This window comes from Merops nubicus, unplaced genomic scaffold, assembly GCF_000691845.1.
Source record: "Merops nubicus isolate BGI_N331 unplaced genomic scaffold, ASM69184v1 scaffold7887, whole genome shotgun sequence".
NCBI classification, from domain to species: Eukaryota; Metazoa; Chordata; class Aves; order Coraciiformes; family Meropidae; genus Merops; species Merops nubicus.
The window spans coordinates 13,196-26,458 of NW_008622233.1; the positions used below are offsets into that span (position 1 = coordinate 13,196).

The 13,263-nt window shown below is 40.4% G+C and overlaps 1 protein-coding gene across 1 annotated transcript in view; it reads left to right on the forward strand.

Moving 5' to 3' along the window:
• STAG1 (stromal antigen 1) overlaps positions 1-13,263 on the forward strand; it is a gene marked incomplete at its 5' end in the record, with an annotated part of 54,186 nt that overhangs the window by 12,789 nt on the left and 28,134 nt on the right. Inside the window, 6 exons of the mRNA XM_008944703.1 lie at positions 2,211-2,303; positions 2,426-2,515; positions 2,700-2,903; positions 6,839-6,909; positions 11,276-11,363; positions 12,815-12,895. Coding sequence (XP_008942951.1) covers positions 2,211-2,303; positions 2,426-2,515; positions 2,700-2,903; positions 6,839-6,909; positions 11,276-11,363; positions 12,815-12,895 — 627 coding nt within the window. The remainder of the gene's footprint in view (positions 1-2,210; positions 2,304-2,425; positions 2,516-2,699; positions 2,904-6,838; positions 6,910-11,275; positions 11,364-12,814; positions 12,896-13,263) is intronic.

Below are 13,263 nucleotides of genomic sequence, written 5' to 3' on the forward strand. Positions count from 1 at the left end.
TAACTGCCTCTTTCATTTAATTTATAGTGGCAACTGGGGGAGGTCCTTTCCTAAGGCTGGGCATGCACTTTTAAGCATTTCAGCATAAGTCCCAAGGTCAGGATGATCAACAAGCTTTCAGCTGTATTCTCCATAAATACAGCTTCCATGTTCAAACAAGTCTCAGCTTCCTAAAAGTATTTCCCTGATTTTTGGTAACCCATTCATTGAGGTGAGACTAAAATGAAATAAAACCATGTGGACATTTGGTCCTTCTATTAGGTTCTGTTCTGGATAATCATGACTAGTTTATTAAAGAAAGCCCCAGACTCAATGAAGATAAAACCTGGAGATAGATTCTTATCATTAACATTCTTTATTGCTAAACTAAATGCAGTACTTAGCTTCTTAATTTTTATGTGCCAAAGCAGATTAGCCTCAATGTCCAGAAACAGCATCCCAGGAAAAGCTCCAAGAAGCAATCAATTTGAACACATCATAGGTACTTTAATTTATAAAGCACATTCTAAGAAATTCCTAATTTATTAGGATATTTCAGAGGTAAGGGGGGAATCTATGAGAGCACTTAAATTTACACAAGCATGGATTATCCTGTGTTACCACCAAAACTGTATTGTAAGCACAAGTTACACGTGTTTTGTCTCTAGTTGTAAACTGTTCTAGCAGACAAAGCAACCTTTAAATTTAACAGAAATGTTATGTTTGTATTTTCTGTTTGGAGCACCAAATAATATCACTATTAGCTTTCTGGGTGTTTCTTCTGTCTCCAGACATCTTACAGTTCAGTTCACTTCAAGTTCAGAAATTGCTTAGTCTTAGATTTTCATTGTATTTCTTCAAAGCTACAGAAAATACTCCAGTAAAATAAATGTCACCTTCTGAAGGGTGATGAGCAGAGCCTCGAGGTCATCCTGGGGACCCAGATTAATTCCTAGCAGCACTGAACAGCAATATTTGGTCACCAGAGTATGACTGGTCTGTGAGGGGGTGGCAGCTGGACTCAGGAGCTGTGCTTGTGCTGCCTCCCCATGAGCAAGCAGCTTTTGGTGGCACAACTGGTGCTGCACTGCCAGTTGGTAGAGGGATTGTACTGCTGCTCTGTGTCCAGCTGTCTGTCCTGCACTATGCAGATGGTTTCTTACCTGGGTTACAAACCTATCCCCCTACACTTCCACGGCTGTTTTAGATTCAGCTGACACAACAGGCTGCCTGTCATCCCAGCATATGTTTTGTTTCCAGCTGTTCCTCCTCATTTACAGAGAGATGTAGGTGTGACATTTAGCTTTTGCTTCTTTTCAGTTAGGTCATGAGTTGTGGGATGGTAACTGCAGGGATCTCTGACTTGTCAGTAGAGGTTTGTCATGTTCTCATGATCTCTCTAGCATATTCTCTGAGTTGAAATGGGAGCAGATTTCTAATGATGCACTCACCTTCTTGTGAAATAGTTACTTCTCTGACTTTAGCTTGTAACCCTTATTGTGCAGTCTGGCAGCTTTGCTATACATAAATCATTAGCTAACTTGAATATTTTATTATCAGTATTTGTTTTCCAAAGTATTCTCTCCTTTCCTGAAGCCGAGAAGCCAGATCTAAGCTTTTATGAAGCATGCTGTTCTGATTCTTGTCTCTCTGTTCACTGCTTCAAGGTGGTTTTGCTATGACAGCATTAGTAGCTTCAGTATATCTGTCACTGAAATTTGTAAATGAGGCTGTGAACTCGGATGTGTGTTCTCAGTGAGAATTACATTCCAGTTGAGAGATGAGGCCCTGAATCTGCTAATGAAAATCACTGTTACAGCCTGGTTTGGGTTTGGTTTTCTTAATTATACTACAGTTCACCCTGAGGTCTTACATTAACACTTTGTTTGATGTGTGAAAGCCAGAGCTCCATTTGCTTGGAAGCAATAGCAAAACTTCCACTGACTTGGGTTATATTTGAATTTCAGTCCTAAAAAAAGGTTGATGTGTCCAGACAATATCCTGCTGGATGATGCAGCATTTCCCTTTTCAATCATGGAGTCTTAGGACACATGGGCCTCCCATTTAATCACTCTTCAGTCCAAATATGTTTGAGCTTTGTATTCCCTTCTCTTTTGATTTATTAAAAACCCCCTTGCATGGATTTTTGTTTGTAATACAAACTGTAGAAAAATTAATGAGTGCCATATGCAGAAATTGTATTTACTTCAGTCATTTTTGATCACTTGCAGGTATTGACAGCAAAAGAAAGAAAAACTCAGATAGATGACAGAAATAAACTGACTGAGCATTTCATTATTGCACTTCCCATGTTGCTCTCAAAGGTACATTTTTTTCAACCAAATACATCTCTCACTGCTATTTACTACTGTCTTCAAACTTTTTCTGTAGTGTGGGTGTTTATTTTTACTTCACTGCTTTTTGTTTTGTCTCAATGATGTTCTAGTATTCCGCTGACGCTGAGAAGGTTGCAAATCTCCTGCAAATCCCTCAGTATTTTGATCTGGAAATCTACAGCACAGGCAGAATGGAAAAGGTACAGTACATGGGGCAAGAAATCTGGTTGCTTTCAGGTACCTGTTTGCTATTCCTGTCACACAGCCCTGTGCCTTCATCCGGCGTGTTACTCATCTCACCTTGATTTGGTGCATTCTTTGAGCCACTTTTTGAGTTTCATTGTTCAGAGAGAGTGAAAGCTGAGCTTCTTTTCTGATCCACAGCATCTGGATGCCTTACTGAAGCAGATTAAGTTTGTGGTGGAAAAGCACGTGGAGTCAGACGTTCTGGAAGCCTGCAGCAAAACCTACAGCATACTTTGTAGTGAAGAATATACAATCCAGAACAGAGTTGACATAGCCCACAGCCAACTTATTGATGAGTTTGTGGATCGATTCAACCATTCTGTAGAGGATCTGCTGCAGGAGGTTTGTTTTCTTAAAATGAATTTAGTTAGACTACTTAAAATGTGCTGTGATGAACTGCAGGAAAAGGGTCTTACAAGGCATGAAGTTATCCATATGATGATGTAGTGCAGCAGCAACTATTTCATCATTGCTTGGAGATATTTCTCCATGTAGAGAATCCCTTGGACTAGCCCTTAAGCCTGCAAAGCATTGATGGTATAAAACAAAGAGCACAGGACAAGCTTGCTTCTGAAAATTTCCTCTGGTATTTAAACAGTCCACATAAAAAATTAAATGCATGAATGGGTGAGAGCAGATGAAAAATGCAGAGAAAGGTGCATTTACATGAATGCTTATGGTGATTCCAGTAGTCCCAAATGGATATGCAGGCAGCAGAATCAAGATTGGATTATGTCTTGAATGGAAGAGAGGATTTAGTAAAATATTTAAAATAGCATATTGAAAGAGCTCTGGAAAGAATGAAATAAAGATACAGATCTGAAACCTGGAGGTACCTGGGTTTTACTTGTAATCATTTATCCTTCAAAATGCATAAGACAGAATACATTAAATAAGAATAGAAACCTTGCTCATTTTTTCTTGCTTTACATCAGTTTAACTTTGTGTAGCATTACTTAGTTGGTTGTAATTCCCATGTTTTTTTAAAGGTAACAGGGCTGCACAGACCTTTTTCTTCACTTCTCCTCATGCACTGCACTTTGGCAGCTAGATTTAATTTTTGATGTCCATTTATAGAAAGTTAAGCTATAATCTCTATTTTAGAATTGCATATGAAAGAAAAGAAGCTTTTTTTTTTTTCATTCTTTAAGTAATATGGCAGGTACAGGCATGCTGTACCTCTGCCTTGTCACCTTGCAGAGTAAATAAATCTTTTCCTGTTGCTGGAGGAATGCATGTGACTGAAGAAGGGAGTGCATGCAGAAGCAGGTGCTCCAGGACCCAGAGGAGTTAGTGCACTGCTGTACATTCTGGGGTAGAATACATTTACTTCCCTCTCTACCTCTCTGCCATCTCATAGGTACTTTCTCAGAAACTTCTGAGCAGAACCTTTTGAAAAGACACTCCAAAATTTGTGCTACATCTCTGCCCATCTGTGTGTGGCAAGAGAATCCTTTCAGCTAATGCCATATTCCATGTTTTTGCTGTCTGTTTTAAGAGCTGTGGATTTTTGAAGTCCTTCACTTCTGGCCAAAAGGACCAGAAACACTGAGACAAAAACCTTGGGGAATCTGTTGCTGACTTAGGTAGCAAAAAAGGCTAAAGTTGGATGGCAAACACAAAGGTACAGCTTCAGAACCAGCCAAGTTCTCCACACCAGGAGCCCAGCAGCTGATGACCATAAATAGTGGCCTTCACTTTCCCATTGGTACCCCCTGACAGAGGTTTAGGAACCCTGGTGAGGTCCTCACACCTTTGCTATCCACACACCAGCACCAAGGTTGAGTCTGGCACTATATGCAGGAACAAATCTCCAGTGTTGTTTCTCCAGATCTGTCCCTTGGAGAATCTTCAGCTTATTTCTCCACAGCCAAGCTCAGATCAGCCAAAAGCATCATTCACACTGTCTTGCCCCAAGGTGGAAGAAAGTGCCTACAGGTTTTTACAAGAATCATACCAAGAAGCAAGTGAAATGCAGGTTCTTTGACACTGACTTGCCATTTCTGTTACACTGTCTTGTCATAAGACATAAAAAAGTCTCAGCTTTTTCTCACAGTTTTATCTTGGAACTTCTCCAAAGCAAATGTCATGTTTGTTCTCTTTGGAGACAGTCGTGTAGCTGCTGGTGTAGCAGTCAGAAACCAGGTCTGTCTGAGGACATGCAGCTTTTGTGGAGGAGCCCCCTTGAAGTTCCCACACTGTTCAGCTGTCTATAGAGGTCATTAATCTGTGGATCTGGGAAGGATTCAGAGGTGGCATTCTGTTCCCTGGATATTTGCACCCAAGAAAAGATCCATTCAGCATTTTATTAGTATTACTGAGACACAAAGAATGATCATTTTATTAGTATTACTGAGACACAAATAATTTTCTCAACCATAATCCAGAACTCAGCAAATAGTGGAACACTTAGATTCCTCCTGCTGCACAGCAGCTGCTCTTTCTCTGATTTACTCATTCTCCTTCACACAACAGCTTTGAAGAAGATCTGAGACAAGAACCCATCTTTTAGTTCTATCATCTCCTTTTCTGTCATCTACATGAAAGTAGAAAATACATCTACATCTACTCTGGAACCCAGCAGTCCAGTTAGTGTTGGGTTTGGTTTACTATAGCACTGGTCCTCTTGTTGGATGCTCTGATCTGAGGAGATCAAGCACTGTCCTTCCCTTTGCTACCTCACAGTCCCTGGCTGTATATTTTCAGAAGCCCTTCTTAGGGAGTCCAGTTCCACAGACAGTGTGGCCTCTGGGCCTCAGAGAACCACATTTCCAACACTACAAGCACCAAAGATGACAGGAGATTGGAAATCTACCTCTCTTCTACCTCCAGCCCACATTTCAGATCAGTTATGTCAGCAAAGCATTTCTGTCCAGCTGCTTTAGACTAGAGTTACAGGAGTGTTGAGAGAGTTTGGAAAACACTCTCCATACTTTAGGTAGGCTGTGTGGGTCTGCAGCCCTGTCCTCTCCCTTTCTGACACTGCTTGAAAGGTCCCTCCAGCCTCACCTTTTACCCAAGGGGAATCAGGTGAGAACAATGAGATGGTGGGATTCATAAACAACTTCCCAGCAGCCTTCTCAGGAGAAATAAACTAGGGGAGGAAAACCTTTTTACCTGTGATTTTGCATTATTTCTAACTGCTGTTGAATCAGGAAGCCAGGAGCTGCTTCTTCCCATTTCATTTCCCTTCACTTCTCTGCAGGCAGCTTCTCTTTATGCAGTACTCCAGTGTGAGAAGCCCTGAAGGATGCACTGAGACTCCTGGGCAGAGAACAAAGGAAGGTTCCTTCATCATGAAGGCTCTTGGGACAGTGATAACAAGAGACTTTTAGTGTGTTCCCTCCCTTTACCCAGGCTGGGGAAGAGTAGAGAAGGGCTCATGGTCTTGGTGTATATTCACTTGTTGACAATTGCACTTGAAGGCAGGAAAATGTCTTAGCTGTTAGGCTTTGAAGTGGAAAAAAAAGTGGTCAAAATGAAAGGGAGAAGAATTGTTGTAGATGGGTTTCTTGTTTCAGAAAGTTGCTGGAAAAATTAATCTTTAAAAGTACTTTATTTCTGCTTGTTTCCACTAAGGAAATTTGCTGCTCAGTTTGCATAAAATATTAGGATAATAATATTTCAAAATGCCAAGAAGAAAAAATTAAAAGTTTGGATTAAATTGTGCAATATTCATTCTTGCACTTTTTCCCCAGATTTGTAAAATCTAAATTTAAAAATAAAAAAAAACCACACACAAACTCTCCCATCCAGTTCTGAGTGTCAGTCAGTCTGTGCACACAGTGTGACTGTTGTGCATTGTGGTGTGTGACAGAGTGAACAGCAATGAAAAGAGGGAAAAGCAAAGAAAACCTGAAAAGAAAGTTTCCCACTGATCCTTTTAAAGACTTGCTGTTGACATCTGCCCATCTCTGGTGTGGATCAAGGCAGGTGTTTGGCTTTATTCTTGTGGCACTTTGATCAGGTGATGGTTAAAGCTGGGGCTTCAGTCCTTTTTTGTGAAATAAGGCAGAACTCAGATTTTATTCTTGGGAATGAGGTTTGAGTGTTAACACAGTGATACTGCTGAATATTGTCAGATGGTTGTGTCTTTCCTAGTGCTATGCAGTGATTATTTAAGTGTTATTGTTATGGAATCTAGAGGAAAGTCATGGGGGATTTTGGAGTCTGTCTTGGTGTCAGCATAAACCCAAAAAGCAATCTGCATCTCCCCATGCAATAATGTGCTCTGCTGGAGTGCTGAACTCTCTTAATGGGTTTCCTTTCATTTTCAGGGAGAAGAAGCTGATGATGATGACATATACAATGTGCTCTCCACATTAAAGAGGTTAACCTCTTTCCACAAGTAGGTGGTTTGGTTTTTGCCTTCAAAAATTCACTCTGTTCATTTTATCATTTCAGTGAGTCAGTTGATGTCTACTGTCAAGAAAGGAGAAAATACATGGCCTGAAAAATTGAGATTGATGAAGGGTATTGATGGTGATATTTGTTAGTATAACTGCTTGGATTAATCTGAGTCTTTGCTTAGTTACTACCATTACTCTGACAGGTTTGATTGGCAAATGACACACTATTCCTGGCACTAAATGCTTTTACACCTCTGAGGGTCTTACTGAAAGTCCTGTTCCTCTGCATGGCAGACAGTCAGCACAAGGGATGCTTCTCAGCTCTGGCACCACTGCATCCAGAGCAAATCCTTGCTCTGAGCCTCAGCACAGGGAGCACTGGAGAAAGCTGTTTCTCTTAGCTCCTCAGTGCCTTTGAGGTATTTCTCCTCAAAATTACAGAAACAAGTAGCAGTAATATAATAATAATAAATAGTTTGCAGTGTGAGTCTGGAAGATGCATTCTCCTCCTGCAGAAGTGCCAGGAATAGCTTCCAGTTGAATTGTTGGCAAAGTCTTAACTGTGTGGGTTGCACAGACACTTCTTCACCCAGCATGAACCAGTTCAGTGGAACCAGGCAGCAGCTTCCCAGGGTCCTGCTGCTGTCATACCTCCAAGCACCTTCATAACTTGTAGAGGAACCTGGAAAACTTCACTTGAACTGTGAATTTTGGAGCAGAGCACAAAGACCTAATCTTCCCCTCCTATCAGTTGTAGGAAGTAATTGCTCCTGGTCAGCATGCAAGAAACCTTCATATCCAAATGACTGAGAGCCACATTTCTTCCTTATCAAAGATCTGAGAGGACTTTGCTTCTGCCACCTCTTTTACACCAGTTGTTTTTAGTGATCTCATTTCTCATTTTCTGTCTGTTCTTAGTCTTCACTCATCCTGAATTCTGCACTGGATCACTGTATGTAATGGTTCTGAAACATCTACTCTTTGTTTCCATTCAACAGGAGTCCCACAGAGATCATTAAATCATTACTGATTTCCATAGTGCAGCAGGCTGACACTTGTGCAAATTAGGTTTTCAGTCTCCCTGGTAACATACTGGAACCTCTTCTGCTTTCCTGAGAGGACTGGTGAAATCCAGAGTTCACATCCAAGAAAGAAGCACACATCTTAAGGCCTTTCTGAGAGTCTCCCATATATATTTTTCCTTTAGGTTTCCAAATCTCTAGAGAGTTAATTCAGACTATGAAGAAAACTTTGTAGAATAACACACAAACTGGGGACATCCACCTTCACCTTCAAAAAACAGAGGAAAAAATAAAGAATCAAAGCTGAAGAGCAGCTGTGATTTCTCAGCTGATTTGTTATTTATCATTATAGTTCAATGGGAATTTTTAATTAATATCTGCTTGCATATAAAGAAGTAATGAAATCTTTTCATTACTCTACTGAACATTACATCTGATGTGATGCCTTTGTGAAAGGAAACAATCAAACCATCTGAGAGAGAATTTTTGCCAAACCTTTAGAGATTGGGATCTTCAATTCAAAACTCACATGGAGTGTTCTCATCTCAGAGGAGGGTGACTGTTGTCTGATACTGTCATTGTCTGCCATCAACTGGGAGCCAAAAGAAATTAAATCAATGGAAGAAGTTGAGATTGCAAACTAGCAGCTGATACCTTTCAGCTCCTCTAAAAGTGCACTGATAAAGTAGTTGCTGAGGCTTTGAAAACAACCCAGTGAGAGTAAGTCCATTGTACCTTATCTGTGCTTGTGTTGCTTTGGTAGTTGCTGCTTGTTCATACTTTAGGAAAAGAAGCCCAGCAAGGTAGAAAGAACATGGTAGAGGTTTGTCAGAAAAGCCCTCCAGACCAAAAAGCTGTTGTGAGATTTCCCAAGCCTGAGCTCATCCTCTTTCTAGAGAGTTTCATGGCAACAAAGGGCTCGTGGCAAGATTTTTAATTCATGTCTTCATCAAACAAGGATGTTGGTATTCCAGTACAAATGAAAGTCATCATTACAGTGTTTCCTTCCAAGTTTTCAGGAGAGAATAATAAATTTTCTTGAGGTCTTCTGAATAGCACACCTGGAGTGTATATTGGGCTCCTGGTTTATTTTGCCAGGGTCTCACTGATACTTACAGCATTTTTTAATTTCCTTGAGTGCATGGAGACAATTCTTCTACACTGACTCCATCCCATCTGAGCTTTCACACATAACACACCAGTGCTGTGGCTGTTTGTGTGCTGCAGCATATCAGCATTTCTTATTTAATTACCTCAGTTAATTCAATGGAAGACAGGTGAATCTCAAGCATCACCTTCATTACTCTGGATATTTCCTTTGATGCTGGCTTGTATATAGGACATAGTTTCACAGTCATTTGCCTGTTATAGAAGCTGCTTCTTGCCATGCTTTCAGAAACACTGTGGGACTGGGACCTTTACTCACCTGACTACCTTCTGGCAGAAACAGGCCCCAGCAGACAGTGCTGTTCATAGGGATGAAAAGAAACCTTTGCTAAATGTTGGTCCTTCTTTTCTCTAATCCATGAAGACTCTCTGACATGTAAGGGACTAAGAGAAAATTCTGTGTGGTGGCAGTTTTCATTCTAGGAGCCTCTATGTCTATCTGAACCTCTGTGGAGAACTGTTTGTGTCCAAGGTATGTTTATAACTATCATTCTGACTGCCAAGTAGTTTAAAAGAGACAAAGGTATACCAGAATGTGCCTAAATTTAGTGTGGAGGCTCCTCTTTAAGGAATTTTATCTTGAAAAGCCCTGTGCAACTTGTATATAGTTAGAACTCTGCAGCTTTGAAAGCTGAGAAGCTCTTCCTGAGATGAGCTGTGGGCTCAGAGTGCAAAGAGCTGAGGTGCCCCCAAGCTGCCAGGGCATGGGGACATGCCCCCTGTGACAGCTGCCTGGCATGGGGGGCTCTCACCTGGAAGGGCAGAAATGAGACAGTTTTTCCCTTTGCGTTCTCTGTAGGATAATCTGTGCACACCAAGAAGATTTTACAGCTTTAATTACAACACTGTAATTAAGGAGGTACAACTCTGCCTCGCTAGCTAGCCTGTGGTTTGCTGAAGCAGCATCTGTGTGCTGAATATCACTGGTCAGAGGCAGTTTTCTGACAGCCTGTAATTTACCTGTGAAACATTTTATTTTCATGCTTTGAAGGCCATCCAGAATCTGAGGCAGGGGGAGCATTTTTACATTTTTTTTTCCTGTTTATTAAGTTTTCCTATTGTTCTATTCATGAATTAGAAGTCAAGGTGCACATTGGCTTCATGACACAACCCTAGGGTGTAGACTTCACTTGCTCTCAGCACATTAATTGTTACATTTTTCTGGGAAACTTTTATCAGTGAGGTTTTCCAGGGCTATCATTCTCCAGACTGGGAAACATTTCATACTAGGGGTTTCAAGAGGATCTAGGCACTCCCAGTCTTGAGTTCAATCTCTGTCCATTTTGAAACTAGAGAATTATTCTATTTTAATCACCAGATTTCTGATTATTCTGTGATGGGTTACACATTGTAAACAGTTTTAAATTATGTCAGTTTAATTCCACTGCAGAAAAATGTGCTAAGCCTAAATTTATTTTGGAGAGAGAATTTTTGTCTTTCAGGCATGCTGATATGTTGTAATTTCTTCTGTGTTTCTCAGTCCTGTATTAAAAATCCTATATCATAAGCTGTTGAGGTCTGTAAGGCTGTAGGATGTGTTTCTAATCTCATTTGTATTCCTTTTGCTGGCAAGTCAGGTTGGTACAACTGAAATGTGAAGCAGTTTCAGGGGAGTGGCAACCAACATCTGTCTCATGTAGATGTACATCATGCTGTCTTACTTCAGATGTTCCAGGATATTTAATATCTAGGAGTGATGTATGTTATTGTTCTCCAAATTCTATGGCACAAAAATCTGTAACTTTATTTGGCTTAAAGCCATTTTTCATTCAGTATATGCTGCTAGAGTTTGGCCACAGTTTCTGCTGCAATGCCAGAGAAGTGTCTTCTGGAGTTCTGTCAATGTTTAGCACCAAAGCTGATTTAGAGGTACCACCTGAGGAGGAGTTTGTAGCTATACCTAAGTAACCTTTAAAGATTTATGTTATGCAGAGAGTTTATCTTCTCCCTCCCAAAATCCCACATCATAGAACATTTTTCCTCAATTAGCAGAAAGCCTGACTTCTGCTTTTAGCATGGTGTGAACTAATTGAGCAGCTGCTTTGTCAGCAGGTAATATTGTCTAAGCTTTAAAAAATCCTAAAGCTCACTTTGCTGTCAGGTCAGACTATATTCTTGCTGTCAGGTGGAGTTTTGAGGAGCACAACTAATCTCTCTTTATTACCTCTCCTTCTAGTGCACATGATCTCACAAAATGGGATCTGTTCAGTAACTGCTACAGATTGCTAAGAACTGGAATTGAACATGGAGCTATGCCAGAACAGGTACAGTGAGCAACACCTGCACTGCATCATTTGGGGGTTCCAAGTTTTAAACAGTCCATTCAGAGCAATTCAACAGGTTAATGCACTAGACTTTGTTGTGAGACACTGCCTAGGAGGTGAAAAATCTTGGGTTCTGTGACTTTTGAGCTACTTGCTTCACCTTCCTCATCTGTAAAGTAAGAATAAAACCCAACATTTGTAAAACTTCACTGCAGTGAGAAATTATTAATACACAAATTGCTATTTTGTATTGAGGTTATGTTGGAAACATGAAAACCAGGAAACAAGAAGGTGTAGCAGGGATGCTGGCCAGCCTTTCCAGTGGAGTTCTTTTAGTGGACACACCTTGGACTTTGTCTCCTCTTAGTTTGGTTTTAGTTCCTCATGGATGAGTGCAGGGACCATTTCAGATTCTCCCAGGATTCCAGTTTGAACTGCAGACTGCCTGCTCCAGTATTTCAGCACATTTTAAGTTCTAATTTGATTTCAAATAGAAATCAGTTGTTAATTCTACCTCAACTTTATTTAGAAAAAGATTAAAAATTCCCATTCTGTAAAAATATTTTCTAAAAAGAACCATATTGAGGATATGTTTTCACATGCCATGTGAAAGTCATGGCTTTAAGCTCTAGGACCTTCTGCTCCCTCTACAGTTGCTCCTTAATGCTGGAAATGTACTACCTGAAGGGAAGGGGGACAGCAGATAAAAACTGTCCATGCAGCTACCAGCCATCTTCTATTTTTGGGTTTGACAGTGATAAGGCTCCCCAAGTATTTCTGTAAGATCTTAGGAAGAAGGTTCTGCAATCTGAACCCCACTCAGTTATTTCTTTCCTTGGTCCATGAGAAGGATTTCACTGAAAAGGAGTGGTTTGGTCTTTAGTGATGCCTTTCAGAAAAGGTATTTTGTAAGGTCATTAGATGCATTTAAAACTGCATTTATTTTGCCCAGAAATACAAATTGTTGGAAGCATTTTCAAGCCAAAAAGATGCTGAATTTTTTTATGACCTAATATATATCTGAAATTTTAAAAAGACACCATGGGTGCTTTTCCAGGCACCAGAAATATGAGCCTAGTCTTATCCATGAGAAAATTTGTATTTTCTCCCCTTTTTTTGTTCATTTGACAGTGGAACCAGTTCCCAGAAGCTCTTGAGCAGAGGTACAGAGACGTTGGGTTGTCCTGGTGTCACCCCGTGGCATCACCTCTTGCTGTGCTCTAATGCACCATGTTCTGTTCTGTTTCCCAGCATTTACACAGTATTTTGTTTCACCTGGAGTAGGTTGGTTTCTTATTGCATCAAACTGACTAAGGAAAAACATAATATCCTTGAAAACAAAAAGCACTGCCTAAGAGCTGCTCCTATTTCTCCTCCTTAAAACACACCAGAAATGTTACACAGACTTTCCTGATGTGCTTGTTATTTCCATTGTGTTCCCTCTGTTACAGATAGTTGTTCAGGCACTGCAGTGTTCCCATTACTCTATTCTCTGGCAGCTGGTGAAAATCACTGAAGGCTCCCCTTCCAAAGTAAGTAGGCATTTGATCACAGAGATTTTACTAAAGAAACACAACTTGCCTAAAAAGACCTCAGACATGATTCTCTGTAACTCCACCCACTGTAGCCTGCATGAGCAATGTGAAACAGGCATAAAAGGTTGGTGTTTTGATTCATTTGGTGTTCCAGGATCTATTTAACATCATGCATGTGTCTAAAGAAGCTGGAAGAACAGCAGAAGTTTGTGTTTATCAGGATTTTATACTGAGGTTTATGTTTTTATTCATCTAGGTACATAATGCACTTTACTGTGACTACAGCACTTTGCATGGAAGGAGGAGTAATATTAATGCTTACCTATTAGTTGGAAGCCATACTGTTGATCTATACACAACAGATA